The 14930-nt window shown below is 37.8% G+C and overlaps 1 protein-coding gene across 7 annotated transcripts in view; it reads left to right on the top strand.

The window, feature by feature from the left end:
* LOC145674540 (uncharacterized) overlaps window positions 1–14930 on the top strand; it is a 28932-nt gene that overhangs the window by 7849 nt on the left and 6153 nt on the right. For 3 of the 7 annotated variants that reach the window (XM_081744701.1, XM_081744705.1, XM_081744702.1), the window contains exons 2-5: window positions 5525–5609; window positions 9350–9501; window positions 12179–12412; window positions 13345–13759. In XM_081744701.1, the coding sequence (XP_081600827.1) occupies window positions 5525–5609; window positions 9350–9501; window positions 12179–12412; window positions 13345–13759 (886 nt within the window). Of the gene's footprint in view, window positions 1–5470; window positions 5610–9349; window positions 9502–12178; window positions 12413–13344; window positions 13760–14930 lie in introns of all 7 variants that reach the window. The other 4 variants (XM_081744700.1, XM_081744704.1, XM_081744706.1 and 1 more) reach the window with 3 other exon arrangements.

Genomic DNA, 14930 nt, shown 5'->3' with positions numbered 1-14930 from the left:
GATCTGGGGATTGGGCGGGCCAGGGGAGGCGTTGAACTTCATCCCGATGTTCCTCAAACCACGCTGCAACAACGCCAGCTGTGTGAATGGGTGCATTATCATCCTGGAAGATGGCGTCATTGTCCGGGAACAACATCCGGACCATAGGAGGCAAGTGGTCTCCTAAAATTGCGACATGATAGTTGGCAGTGATTCGTCCGCTAAGTGTGACCAGTGGCCCAATGAAAACCATGATATGGCGGCCCACAGTATCACCGAGCCGCCGCCATGTTTCACAGTTGGGCGGAGACACTGCAAATCATAAGCTTCTTTGGGCGTTCTCTACACACAAACACGGCCCATGGTTGGGAATAGGGTGAAGGATGACTCATCCGACTATATCACACGTTTGCAGTCCTCAACGGTCCAAGTTGCATGGTCACTGCACCATTTGCGGCGTGAGAAAGCGTTATGGTCCCTGATGAGCGGTTTGGCCCGTGCAACACGACCCCGTAAGTTCATGTCATGTAATTCGCCGCGGACTGGGATTGTCGAAACAGGGTGGGGGAGGTGCTGATTGAGTTCCTCCGTCACTTGCTCCGCAGTCACAAGACAGTTCTGCGTGACAATGCGCTTTAATACCCGGCGTGACCTGTCACTCATGATTTTCTTCCGCCTACTGTTCCGCTTCCCCGATGTGTTTTTTCCGTGTTGTGTAGGCCGTTATCACCTTCGACACTGTCCCACGCGACACACCTAACACAGTAGCCACTGCCGTCACTCTCACTCCACATAACCGCGCACCAACAATTTGCCTTCTTTGAAAATCTGAGAGGTCTCCCATTTTACACTACCTCCGTCTGCTGCAGCCACTGGACACTGCTGTTCCACTGCGCCTGACGTGTTGCCAACTACAGGTGTTTCCATTTTTCTGATCACCATCTGTATATATATATATATATATATATATATATATATATATATATATATATATATATATATATATATATATAATAAAATGGTTTCTACGTACACTGCAAAGTAATAAAAAATTACTCTTAACTATTTTAATGACGGTATCATACAAAATTTAAGATATAATATGCAAAATGTAACTAAATTTAACCTTGTGTGTGTAATTTACATTATTGCTATTTCTTTTACTTTTATGTTTAGCCTATATATAAAGATCTGTCCACTTCAGATGCATTAGAATACAGTGCTAAATGTATGTAAAAAGAAAGAAAATACAATACCATGCTTCTTGCTTAACTTGCCCATTGTTGCGCCCTAAAGTGAAAATACACATGTTTTAATTCACGCTCAAATTCATTCCAACATAGCTATCTAATTTATAGTTAGCCAGGCTATTCGCCTGTCAAGTTTACCAATACCCTGTTTGAAAATAGAAAATTTCTTATACGAGTATTAAGGCGTTCGAAAACTGACAGAACTCGTTGGTGCGCGGTAAGAGTGGCTCGATCCAGAGATTGTGTGCGTCAATGAAAAGTTGACCCACCACCCATCGTGACCCACTCTGATCAACCACTCACCAAAACCCATTGTCATCAACTCGGCCTCATAATCCACAGTCTCGTTTCCATAGACTTTACTAAGATTACACTTGTAATAAAATAAGCCTTTGAAATTCACTAATCGAAGTTTGAATTTCTACGAGTTTGTTTGGTCAATCGTTGAAGTATCGCTCTGTTACAATACCGATGGACCAGACCTTTATGATATAAAATTGTGAAGTGTTGGTCATACGGTGAATTTCAATTTATCATATACAATTATTTCTTTGTTGAATTAGATACTTTTCAGTGAAAAATAGAATGAAAGTTATCTTGAATCAAGGTAAAGTAAACCAACGTAAAGGAAAATACGAAACAGAGTAAAATTTTCCATATAATTAAGCATGCCGTACAAATTTAAAATTTCCATGTAATTAAGCTTAAAGTAAAAAAATTGTCTAGTTTTCTCAATTTTATGGTTCGATTGCCTAGTGCTCTGAACGCTCAATATAATAAACATAAGCTTCAGCAATTAGTATAATAGAAAGCAATGGATATCGATTGCGGAGCGCTGCAGTTTTTGTTTTTCAATAGTTTCTCAATTTATTTCTCAACTAATATCGATAGTTTTCGATTATTTTTACATATCAACCCACTACGAATTTCCTACCTATAGTAGCCGATCCCCATTAAAAGAGAATTTCAATAGATGCTAGGACACGCTCTGTTTAATAGTTAATATACTGAATTTCAGCTCTCAGTAAGTTCAACGGCTCCTGAGATGTTCAATTTGTATATAATTCATATATTACAGGTGATTAAAAATATATTTATTCCAATAGTCAGCTCTTCTAAAATCGCACAGCTAGTCTCGAATGTCAAGTAGTAAGTCCTATTGCTATTATTACAATTACAAATATCAATATCCAAACGTGGCTGAAGTTCATTTTCACTTAGATATACTTACCTCAGGTAATAAATAGAAACTAATGAAAAAGGAAGATAATGGTGGGTCACGGTGGGTGGTGGGTCACAGTGGGTCACGTCCTGATGACCCACGACCTACTAATCTACTCACAAATCTTCACCCACTTGACCGACGACTCACTGACCCACTCCATCTATGGCTCGATCCAGCCTCGTGTAAAGATGGCGTTTAATAGACCATTTCCGTTATTCAAAATGAACTGTAAATCACTGCGGATATGCATCTGAGGCTTTGGTACCTCACATAGCACAATCTACTGGTTTAACGGCTATTGCGCCCGCGTATGTACACTTGGTGACAGCTTTGATTCTCGCTGGTAGAGTATACATAAAATTGTGATTTGGGTTCTATCATTCCTAGGTTCATGTCTCATATACCCTTGCTACTGAAGAAGATACTAAACTTTAAAAAGTGAAGTGTCCTTCTCAGAAGGACTAATTAGGTTTACTTCGAAACATCGAACCATATGACGTGTTTTTGACTTTACTATTGATAGAACTATTTTGTATAATATACAGGATGTATTAAAAGTTTACCATCCTTTTTAAAATCTATAAGGATATAATTTCATTGAATGTGGAATGGGCGATACACATTAAGTCCAGGGGAACACTTTTAGAAGTATGTCATGCGGACTGCCGCGGCCGCTATCTTGTTCCGCTATCCAGATTTCAAAAGTGTTATTATTAACAATAGGTGGATAATGTGATACTGTACATGACCATGAGTTAGAATTGTGTATGGATTGTCAAGTATGCAATCAAATTTCATATAACTTAATTTGGTGAAAAGTTATTGACAACTGAAAGATATGTTTACCTGTTCCACATGTCCACGCTGAGCAATTGCTGGGACACGAAGCAGAATATCGAGTAAAATTTGCGATACGTTGTTCCAGATGACAAAGATTGCAAATGTATACAGCACAAACCATAGACTTAACATATCCCCAAAGGTAGAAATGAAGTGGCGTTAGGTCTGATAATTGGGCAGGCCATTCAACTGGCCTACGTTGATCAATTCATGTTCTAGGGAATTCAAGTAGCGAATTCAAGATGGCGATCGTCTGCATGATATACAGGGCGAGACATAAGGCGGTAACACCGCTGTAGCACACGAACGGTTGGCGTTCACACTTGGTTCATGGTATACGTTGTTCGGGTGGGTAATTGACCATATTGCATGACATTGTTGCCCTGGCGGCCATCTTGGATCCAATTTTGGATTTTTAAATGGGAAGGGGGCATGTGGGGTATCATTTGATACGAGCTCGATCTCAGGAAAACAGTGGTGTAGTTTATTTTCACCTATCGTTCTTGAAGTTATTGCGTCACAAAGGGGGAAAATTTGGCATTACAACATGTGCTCTATGTGCTGTCCTTCTTGAGCAAGGCACTGCAAGACGCATCTGCCAATCCTTATTGACTCGCAACAGCATGTCCGGATCGACGGTTTCACAACATTACAGAAGGCGCTGCATCACATAGTGGATATCACGGATGGGTTCTTGGTAAACCAGGTTCTTCAGATGGTCCCAAAGGAAGAAGTCTAGCGGCGCAAGATCTGGAGATCGTGGTGGCCGCTCTATCGGTTCCCGTCGCCCTATCCAATGTCCCGAAAAATGTCTATCGAACAATTGGCGTGAACATAACGCATAGCGAGGTGTAGCACCGTCTTGCTGGGAAAAGGAGGGGAAATCAATCCTCCTTCAAGAGAGCAGGGAAAACCTCATTCTCGAGCAGATCACGATATTTCTCACTAGTCAGGGTGTCGTGGATGAAGTACGGTCCAATAATGCGTCCCCCAGATTCCACATCACACCATAGCCATTTCCCCACCAATCTCTTTGCTGTCTTGGTGTCAATCTGGGTCACTCTAGTATCTATGCTTTTGTTCATTGACCTCTTCTTGAACAAAAAATAATGCATCACTGAAAAGAACACGTTGTGGGAACATGGGGTCCTCATCATACCTTTCTGTGGCCCATTCAGCAAACGGCATCAGTCTGTTCGGATCCCTCTGTTAACCGCTGCTGGAATTGTTGCTTGTATGGGTGCCACTTGTTCACACGCAGCAATCGTAGCACGGATCACTGATTCCTGTTATAGATGCCATACGACGATCCTTGTCGATCACAGAGCCCGTCTCATGGAACTTAAACAACTTGAATACTGTTACGTATGAGATGTTATCCCCTTTCGGTGGGATGCATTAAACTCAGCCACATTCACCCTGGAAGATCGTCCACAACTCTTCTCCACGGTCTCGATTCGTTCTGGAATTGTTAGCGACATCTTCCATCACCTGGAACAACAGATAAAAATATGCTGTAATGCCAAATTTTCACCCTTTGTGACGCAATAACTTCTTAATCAATAACGGTAAGTGAAAATGGACTGCACCACTGTTTCGCTGAGATTGAGATCGTGCCAATACCCATGTCCCCTTTCCCATTTAAAAATCCAGTTGGATCCAAGATAGCGGCTTTCAAGATGGCCGCCAGGGCAACATGTCATGCACTATGGTCCATTTCCCACACGAACAATACCATGAATCAAGTGTGAACGCCAAGTCGTTCCTGTGCTACAGGGGTGTTAAGACTTATGCCTCACCCTGTACTCTCAAGTATTTCACTGGGTCTAGAGTGTATCGCCCAACTCACATTCAATAAACCTTCATCCATGTAGATTAGAGTGGTAGAGGGCTTCTGATACACCCTGTATATATTTTTAAAATGTACAGATGGATTTCTCTAATTCCACAGTTATACCCCTATCCCCCTATATATACTTTTACTGAACTCGTTATCTTATGACATATTTGATGTCACTATTACTGTAGTATAATGTAGTTCGTTTAAATTTACCATTTAATACAAGCAGATTCTGACTTATGGGATTTTCGATGCAACTTTGTCTGTAACTAATGAATTCTATTTTATTCAATTTAATATTTAATACAAATTCTTTTATCTTCATGATTAACTTAGTGGGTTTGTATTATACTGCAACTGATTATTATAATCCCATTATTGCTTGAGAAGAAAGAGATGGACAAATCTTCCTGTGGAGAAATCAAAGCTCTATTGGAAAGCTGGGGATTACAATCGTTACTTTCCACGTTTCAAGGTACGCAAATTATATATTTTGTTTTATTAATTACTATCATTATTTATTACTATTGTGTTTAAAATCAATCCCTAATCTCATGATTTTGTACACTATGAAAATTAGCACAGAATATTAAGAAACATAGCTATGTCATTTGGGTAAGGAATACCATTGTAGAATTAACTTCCTGCTGGTAAGACAGTCGGTGCAGAATAATAATACAGCTACTAATATAAAAGTTGTTCACACACCTTCGCACAAAATCGAATGTTATTACTTTCGAACATTGTACTGTACATGCGACAGTCCATTCCTCGGAGTTTTAGTACAGGACTTCCTTACCATCCTAGCTAAGAAAGTGGGGAAATTCTGTATGAAATTCGTTTCGTATATTCTAGAAAACTGATAGCTACTTTTACCAGAATATTTGCCCGAGAATATTGTTTTTAATTATTTGCAGGGAGTTTGATATCCTGCGATTAGGATCGATGTTAATGAATGAATGGTGAGATGGATAATAGGGGAATAATGAAGGGAGAGGAAACGGGAGTTACCTCAAGAAAAACAACGCAGCCTTTCTTTGATCACTATAAAGGCTTATTTATAATTCACTAGCTTATCTTACCTATTTAGTGGTAGTGCTTTTACCTCTGTTGCGAGTGATTCTGGTTCTATCCAACGTCACGAGTTTGTTGTGGACAATATTGTCCGTGGAGTTCCTCGAGGTTTTCATTAATCATTTGTGAACTTCAGCCTACATAGAATAGCAGTACGTAAAACAATTTTCTTTTTGTTTCCATGAATTTTCTCTGTAGTTATAAAATAAGTTCGTAGATCTGTATGCTGCTTACCTGCTTTCGTGCTCAGCCGCCTACACTTCGAACATGTGGACAAAGCAAGCCTAATTTGTAATTGGGATGGTTTTGGAGGGATGTGAAATAAGTAGTTCCATGATATGTGTGAATTTCATTAGTGTAGATAATTAGTAAATAGACTAGCAGTTACTCTAAGTAAATGTACTGTCCTGTGTTTTCAGTTGTTTTGGGTGCCGCGGAGCTGTAGTAGAGCGCTCTCTGACGCTTGGATTCTTGGCTTGATCCCAGCTCACGTCAAGTGGGCTTTGTGTTGGACAAGCATCATTTGAGTAGGTTTTCTCAGTTTCCTCCCACTTTCTTTTTCACTATTGCATTTGTTGTCAGCGTCAGTTTTCTTTAGCCTACCTGGTATAACTGTGAGACGTAAAACTGATAATCTTACGTTTTATTAGTCTCTTTTGTGAACTTACTCTTGTGAAGATATTCAACATTAATTAGTTATGGTGTTAACAAATGATAGTTTAAGCAGTCTGAAACCACAATGGTTCTTTGTGTTCTATTACTTTGAGTGGTGTTTCTTTATAACTTTGTTCCAGATGTCTCGAAGAAATATACAACTAACAAATCAGAAACGGCCAGAAAACTCTTTGCCCTGCTTTACATAATATATTTGTATTATTTCTTCTGCTCCACTAAACATTTGATCTTCAGATAGCGCATACTTACAGTACGGCTGGTTTTGATTGGTATTGTAGAGTTAACACGCTTGTGTATAACTTCCTCGTCACCATACTATTAGTGCCCGCACCTTAGCTGTAGAAGACCTGAGTTCAATTGTCGGTGGAAAGTCTTATGGTTAGGATCTGACGTTAAGCAGTTAAGTTCGTCTCATATGCCGTCTGTGCTGAAAGGGATGCTAAACTGCAAACTAACCTATCTTGTGTAATGAGATTTTTTTATTGCAGTTGATTGACGTAATATTAATGTATGATACGTGTTTTCTGTGGTGGTGGCGTAAGCATAATCCACTCACGTACACCTCATTTGTCATTGCTTTAGAGCATTTTCAGTGCGCATGTGTAGCATGAGGGTTTTCCGGATTTATGTAGAGTATTGTGAGTTTTTGATTTTTGTTTAATTTTTAACATGTAAATTAGAAGTAGAGATGGTACCTTATATATTTGTTTTAAAATTGTTGAAAGTGTGGTGTGAAGAATTTCAGGATTCCCATGTTACGTCATAGAGCGTTAGTTTCGTTTAATCCGACTTGGATTAACCTTTTTTTGCCTTTCCGCTTTTAATATTTGGCTATTTTCTTTCTGAAATAGAATGCATCATTGTATCCTATTAACATAAATGTTCATACATTTTATTTTAAGGACTACGCCAATGAAGTTAAACAATCAAATCGTTGCATGCAGACACCCTAATAAAAGTGATACGCTTTATATGAGTTCCGGGACAATTGTTGTGCACAAAACGCTGTATTCGTAGGAATAATGTGAAATACTGAGGAATTCGTAGGAATAATGTCAATATTCACTGAACCACACCCCCCGTTCTGGTCTACTGGCCAGTGCGTTTCCCTTTAGTGTACGTGGGCAATGTAGAATCTATTTTTGTTGGGAAAGCAAATAATTTTATTTCACAATAATTCACTCCTTGATCATTCACTACTTTGACTTTACAATTAATCATCCGCCTCCTTTAGTCTAAAGAGCACAACCTTGGAACGTTATACAAAAAAAAAAAAAAAAAAAAACTAATTTTCTGCTCACTGGTACCTTGCTTCCAGTTTTCTATTCGTCCTTTATATTGGTTATTTTTGTGATTAAATGAACAGGATTAATTTTGCTGCTTGTGAGTATATTACTAAACATGTTCTGCGCTATTAACTTGTAGGTAATATCTAAAGATAAATTACAAATTGTTTTGAACTTGCAGCTAACAAACTGAATGTTCAAAAAAGTGAAATAGCAATAACAGTATAGAAAGAAGGTTATATATATATATATATATATATATATATATATATATATATATATAATATGTATATATATATATGTATGTGTATGTATATATATGTATGTATATATATGTATGTATATATATATATGTATATATATATATATATATATATATGTATATATATATATATATATATATATATATATATATATCACTCTCCTACAGATCAAAATAAAGCGAAAATGTTGTATGATGAAATGCCCTGCGGGGCCTCCTTCAGCCCTTATGGGGATCAAAATTTCACAATGTGGCAACGTCGCAGATTAACTTGGAGCCATTAGCATTACACTATGAATACAAGCAGTTGAATCGATTACTACACTAATAAGTGATACTAGTGTCAATATCGACTTTAGCTGCCATCTGGAAAGAATCGATATAACTATTTGATAGATTGATAGATCCAGGGGCGGATCCAGGACCGACTTCTGAGGAGGGCGGTGGATTGTCATACTGCTACTTTTAAGGGCTCCAAACTTTGGGATGAGTTTTATTTATGTATATAAAATAAGAAATTTTCCTCTTCTGGGGGGGGGGGGCGATCGCCCCCTGGATCCGCCCCTGGATAGATCTAATTAGTTTTTTTTTTTTATTTGCGACGTTGGCACATAGTGCAATGTGTGACTCCAGACGATAACTCCAAAAGTATACAAATATATATATTTTGTGCTTTATTTTGACTTGTAGAGTAATGCTCTGTGTTCCGTGGGCTCTATTTTTAGAACACCCGTCATATATATATATATATATATATATATATATATATATATATATATATATATATATATATATATAATATAAAAGATAAATAGATATATAATATAAAAGATAAATAGATGTATGTGTGTGTGTACTTTAGTTTGTTTTGATTGTATGTATGACTAAATGTAAATTTAATTTCATTTTTTTAAATAGAAAATCTCGTCGATGTACCCGCTTTGCGGCTGTTAACAGAAAGTGATTTGAATCAGTTGATACCCCTTGTTGGATTGAGAGCTAAGTTTCGAGAGAAGTGGAAGGCGTGGGTTAACCCATTGAATGCTACTGATAACTCTTCGGTGGGAAGTGTATGTATTTTGAATAAGTGATTGAAAAACGTTAGCAATTTTACTTGAAAAGAGGACCTAACACTTTAAATAACATAATTTCTTAACAGCCATTTAGACTTAGTTTAAGCTTTCTCAAACTTTTGCACAGTGGAGCCATTCAAATAGTTTAACAACCGGATCTATGGTCAGTATACTAAGTTGACGTAATATTAGTACTATATAATTATAATTTCAATGATACTAACAATAGTAATTAGGATTAAATCTTATACCATCTTTAGATTTATATTTTGTATATTGTAAGGTGCGTTGCAAAATGACACGATCCGTACAAGATATCGTCATATTATATGATCATAAAGGAAACTGAAAATGAGAGGTATAATAAGTGACACTGTTGTATTTGTTACACGAAAACAGGTATTGCAGGAATAGATACGTATAGACGACAGGGCGAAACGAAAATGAATAATAGCCCAAGAGAAATGTTGTAAAATGATACGAACGCAGACATGTTTAGCATATCACGCAGTTTGGTCGCTGCTACGGAACATAGAGGGCGTTGGACGAGAATGCGAGATGTTTAGCAAACGAGTGATAGAAGTTAAGGTAGTGAGTGCTACGACGAGGACGCTTGTGTGAGGTGGCGAGTAAGAAGCGTAATGGTCCGTAACAAAGTATTGTCTGAGTGCGAAAAGGGGCAAATAGTGGCATATAAAGAAGGTATGTTAATGAAATTGCATGTCGAAGTGGACGGACTGCTTGTGTCGTGAACAATTTTCTTAAACTTGGGATGCGGTATGGAGTAAGGAACTCATCAGGAAGGCCGCATATCTCTTACACAGTTGGCAAGAGACCCTAACATTCATGTACATAAATCTGCCCTATCAAGAGCTGTGAAATGCTGCAATCATCTCTGATATAAGAAACACAAGCGTCAGCCACGACCCACGGTGCATCACAAGGAGCGACTGCTGGTCTGGACCAAAACACATGTGACCTGGAAGCAGAATTGGCGTCGTGTCATCTTCAGTGACAAAAATAAATGTAATTTGGGTTGTTCCGATGGCTGACTGTACTACTGCGGAAGGAGGAACAAATGTTCTCTAAGCGACAGTACGGATGAGTCTGTAATATGGGAGGACTTTGGTTATTGTGGTACTACAAACTTCGCATATTCTAAAATTCTGACATCAACCACGTACCAAACAGTACTTGCAGACAATTTGTTGCCATTTGTCGCGCGAATTGCTGGTCCCGAGTGGATCTTCCAACAGGACAATGCTACTGCTCACGTTGCTGGAACCACCAGGGATTGGTTTCGTGAGAAAGACGTGATTGTCCTTGCTTGGCCTTCCAATTCCACAGACATAAAAGCGATGGATAACCTATGGGAAATGTGTCGCTCAGTATACGCCAATGGTACCCAGTACAACAGTGTTTGCGAATTGCAGGATGCCATCATCGCTGCATGAAATCAAATTGATGTAACGCTGCAGTAAACGCTGCTAGACAGCATGTTTGATCGGGTGTTCAAGATGGTGTTACGCAATTGCTCATAGAACTGGCATTTGTATTGCGTTCGTTTCATTTTGCTATAGTCATTATCGTATTTTGGCTGTTTTTTTTTTCAGTTTGCCTAGCCGTGAAATGAGTGAACTATCTGTATATATATTCTCCTTGTCCATCTCTACATATCATGTATTCCATCCATGACATAAGTTTTCTAAAGTTACATAACATGTTTGCATCTTCTGCATAATTTTGCAACATGCCTTACATTTGTATAATTTCCTTAAACGGAATCTAGATTTTTCATATACGTCATTTACACTTCGCTCTGGGTGGACAGTTATTAATATCCCTATTATCCACCATCAGTAAGATTGTCCACACCGCCATGCAAGACAATAAAAGAAAAATAAAGATAGTCATTTGACTGCTATTTTCATCAATGAAAGCCGTAGGAAATAGTTTTGTTCTGTTTTTCTGTGCACACTGACGATGTAACGACAGGAGCGCATGTGGTTCAGATTCCATGTTAAGATGTAGGTCCACATCTCATATAACCTCGCTGCTGAAAGAGACGCTAAACTGGAAACAAAATCAAATTAAACTAAACCATACAAATTAATGGATAAGTAATCAGAGGCGATAGGTAACTGGGGCAGTCACAGCAGCTTCCCGGATCTCAGAAATAAAGGGGGCGCGGTGGCTCAGTGGTAGAGCGTTCACCTCCGGTGCTTGAGGACCCTGGTTCGATCCCAGCTCGCGCCGTGTGGACTTTGTCGTGGACAAACATCGTGCTCGTGTGTTTTCTCGGGGTTCTATAGTTTCCTCCCAACTTCTTCATTCCACCATTTCACTCATCTCTCATCACAGTCTCCTTTAGTCTAGCCGGCATAATCGTGGGACGTAAAACTTAGATTTCAGTTCATTTTCGGAAATAAAGGGAAACTTTAATTCCAGACGACACCGAGGTTTCTCGTCTGGTTACTGGTCACAGCAGCTTCAGGCAGCGTATTGTGAACTGAGGCCCACATCTAAGGGTTTTGTATAGGTAATGTTAGGTTGCTTGTATGATGTTAAGATCAGAGTTGAAGTTGTGTGTACCTGAAGTATAATCAATAATAAATGAAATTTTTTCATTAACGTAGATCTGTTATTGAACATGGAAATGTTTAATTTCCTTAAGGTTTCTGTTCATTCCTATAATGATGGAGACTGCTTAGTGGATATATCTGATGCTGTTCTAAGAGCTACAGGAGCTAAAAGTGCAACAGACAACGATCTTGTAGAAAGACGACAAATTGAAGATACTTACGAAGCAGAAGGACATAACGAGGGTGTAAATAAAGCCCCCTCCAATTTAGATGGAAGTCAATCCCAGATATATGGAAATTGTTGGAAGCCTTTTGACCCTTTATATGTAAGTATCAATACCATCGATATTTCCCTTACTATTTTGCTTATTGTTGCTATATTTATCATAGTAAATAGGATTGGATAAACAAAAAATCTGTTACAAGTTTCAAAAGTAAATGGATATTGGGATACACATTTGAATTCATACTTTTACTAATGGTAATTAAATTCTTTATGCTTTTCATTTATATTATGTAAGTTTATGGTGTGTCCCTCCACATTCTTCACTCATATTATGTTCACTTTAGTTACATTATCCTATCAAAGGTTTGTCTTTGTATACTATTATTTACCCTCACTCTACACTTATAAATTACACTTACCAATGCCGAGCATTTAACTTCTTTTATTTATTTTTTAAATGTACAGCTTTCATATCTAGGACATTTTCTGAGACTTGCTTCCTCCCTTCATATACATATTCTTGATATCTGGGGTTTGTTTCAGGTAACGTAATGAGTTTACAAGTGAATGTTACGACTCATAGTTCATTTCATTCATACTTCTCCCCAATGGCATCACTCAATTGGTGCCACATATGACCACGATCAGTAGAAAAATTGAGAGTAGCAACCATGTAACTTAGCAGTGCACCATCTTGCCATGTTCTGTCGTCTTAAAATACAGAAAAAAGAGGAAGGATGTCAAGACATTCCTTCTGTGCAAATGTTGCTTCACCATTTGAAGGGAAAAAGACGATACATTGCTAAAAACTAAATAATAATAATAATAATAATAATAATAATAATAATAATAATAATAATAAGTGCTAGAAAGGTCTGTGGTCTTGAGATTAGGAAAGAACAGGACGACCTTCCTGTTCTCATACTGTATATGAAGAAATGAACATATTGTCTATTTAATCTCAAATACTTTGTTTCCTTAAGCACATCCACTGAGTGCACACTTAAAATGTTTTCGGATCTTTTGTTTCAGGTCTTTAATGTTCTGAACGAAACACTTGATGGAAAGGCAATAATAAATTCATCAACACAAAACAATGGATTGTTGCGCGGAAGTCAACGAAAAGAAGTAGGACGGCTTTTGATTAAGCACATCCTTTTTGAAAACCCATACAGAAAAATCCAGATGTTTGACTTCACAACCTTGGCAAAGCAAATTGTAGACCTATTTCCTAAGGAAGCTGCATCTCTTTATTATACAGCGTCGCTACCTGCAACACGATATCAGACGAAGAGAAATGCTAGCGGAATATTATACGAAGCTTACATTACACGGAGAAGGAAACTTCGGGAGTTAAAAGATCCCACCTCACCTCAGAGTTGTCCATCAAGGCGTTCTACGTCTTCGAATTTATCTTCAGTACTAACAGTAGAGGAAGAAAATGAAGGTATATAGATCTTACATTTACTAGCTTTCGTTTCATGCTAGTATGTAGTTTAGATAGTATGTAAAGTAATTTGTTACATGAAAGCAAGTATATAATGACAAATAATAATTAGTCCTGGAAAGGGCTCATACAGAGCTTGTAGTTTAAAAGGGCATGGGTTTTGGGTACTAGATTTACATACTCTTATTTTCTGTCAACGAATACATACTGAACGAAATGACTAAGCTATTATCTTCCCATGGTAACAAGACATTAGAAACGCGAACTTATTCTAAATGTTATTAAATTGCATGCAGTGAGTACTTAATGATATTACACCAATCATTAAAATATTAAAGAATAAACGACTTCTATGATAAATCATAGAACGTGCAAACCAGGTATAGTTGGAGCTTTTTGGTTTTATTTTAGTTTAGCGTACCGTTCAGCAGCGGGGCTATATGAGACTTGGACCTACAGTTTAAAGTAGGATCCGAACTTCCGCCAGAAATCGAACCCGGATTTCCCACGCCAGAGGCACGTACGCAAACTTCTTACCCACGGGTACTGTACAGTATTACTGGTTTTTATACCGTGAAGCCTACTCAGGTGAATTATTGCATAAACTACTTTTACTGGCGTATCTAAACTAATGATGTGCGATAAAATTAGTTTTAAAACTTCGTATTATCTACAGGTGTAGGGAAATATGCTTTATTAAAATTCAGCTCTAATCAGTGATTGACAAACTTGTAATAGCAATGTCAGGCGGATTTGGCATCTAACTTTGCATGTCATTCTACCTGAAAATATGACTAGATATGGATCACTCGATCAATAAATAGTTACTGGATTTCGCTTTACACTTTTAACTAATCACTACTAATCAATTACAGGAAAAACAATATTTTTCGAAAGTAAGAAATGGTGTTTTTTAGCATAACAGCACACAAAATAAACATTGTGTTAATGACTAAAATCATTTTTATAATTTAAATGGCAGGATTTAGAACGTAGTTAGTAGTATCGATTAGTTCTTCACTTGTGCTATAGGTTTTTCCCTGTTCATTGTTTAGAGGTACAACATAATATGCCGCTGGGCTTTGCGGCATACCTGATAGAAAACATGTTAACTTCAGTACTTTTCTGTAAACTTGACATAACTGATATAAACGTCTGCTTAATTAGTAGT

This window comes from Thermobia domestica, chromosome 17 (genome assembly GCF_964235325.1).
Source record: "Thermobia domestica chromosome 17, izTheDome1.hap1.1, whole genome shotgun sequence".
Classification (NCBI taxonomy): Eukaryota; Metazoa; Arthropoda; class Insecta; order Zygentoma; family Lepismatidae; genus Thermobia; species Thermobia domestica.
Note: the sequence above shows the minus strand (reverse complement) of the source record. Positions and strands in the feature narration are given on the sequence as shown.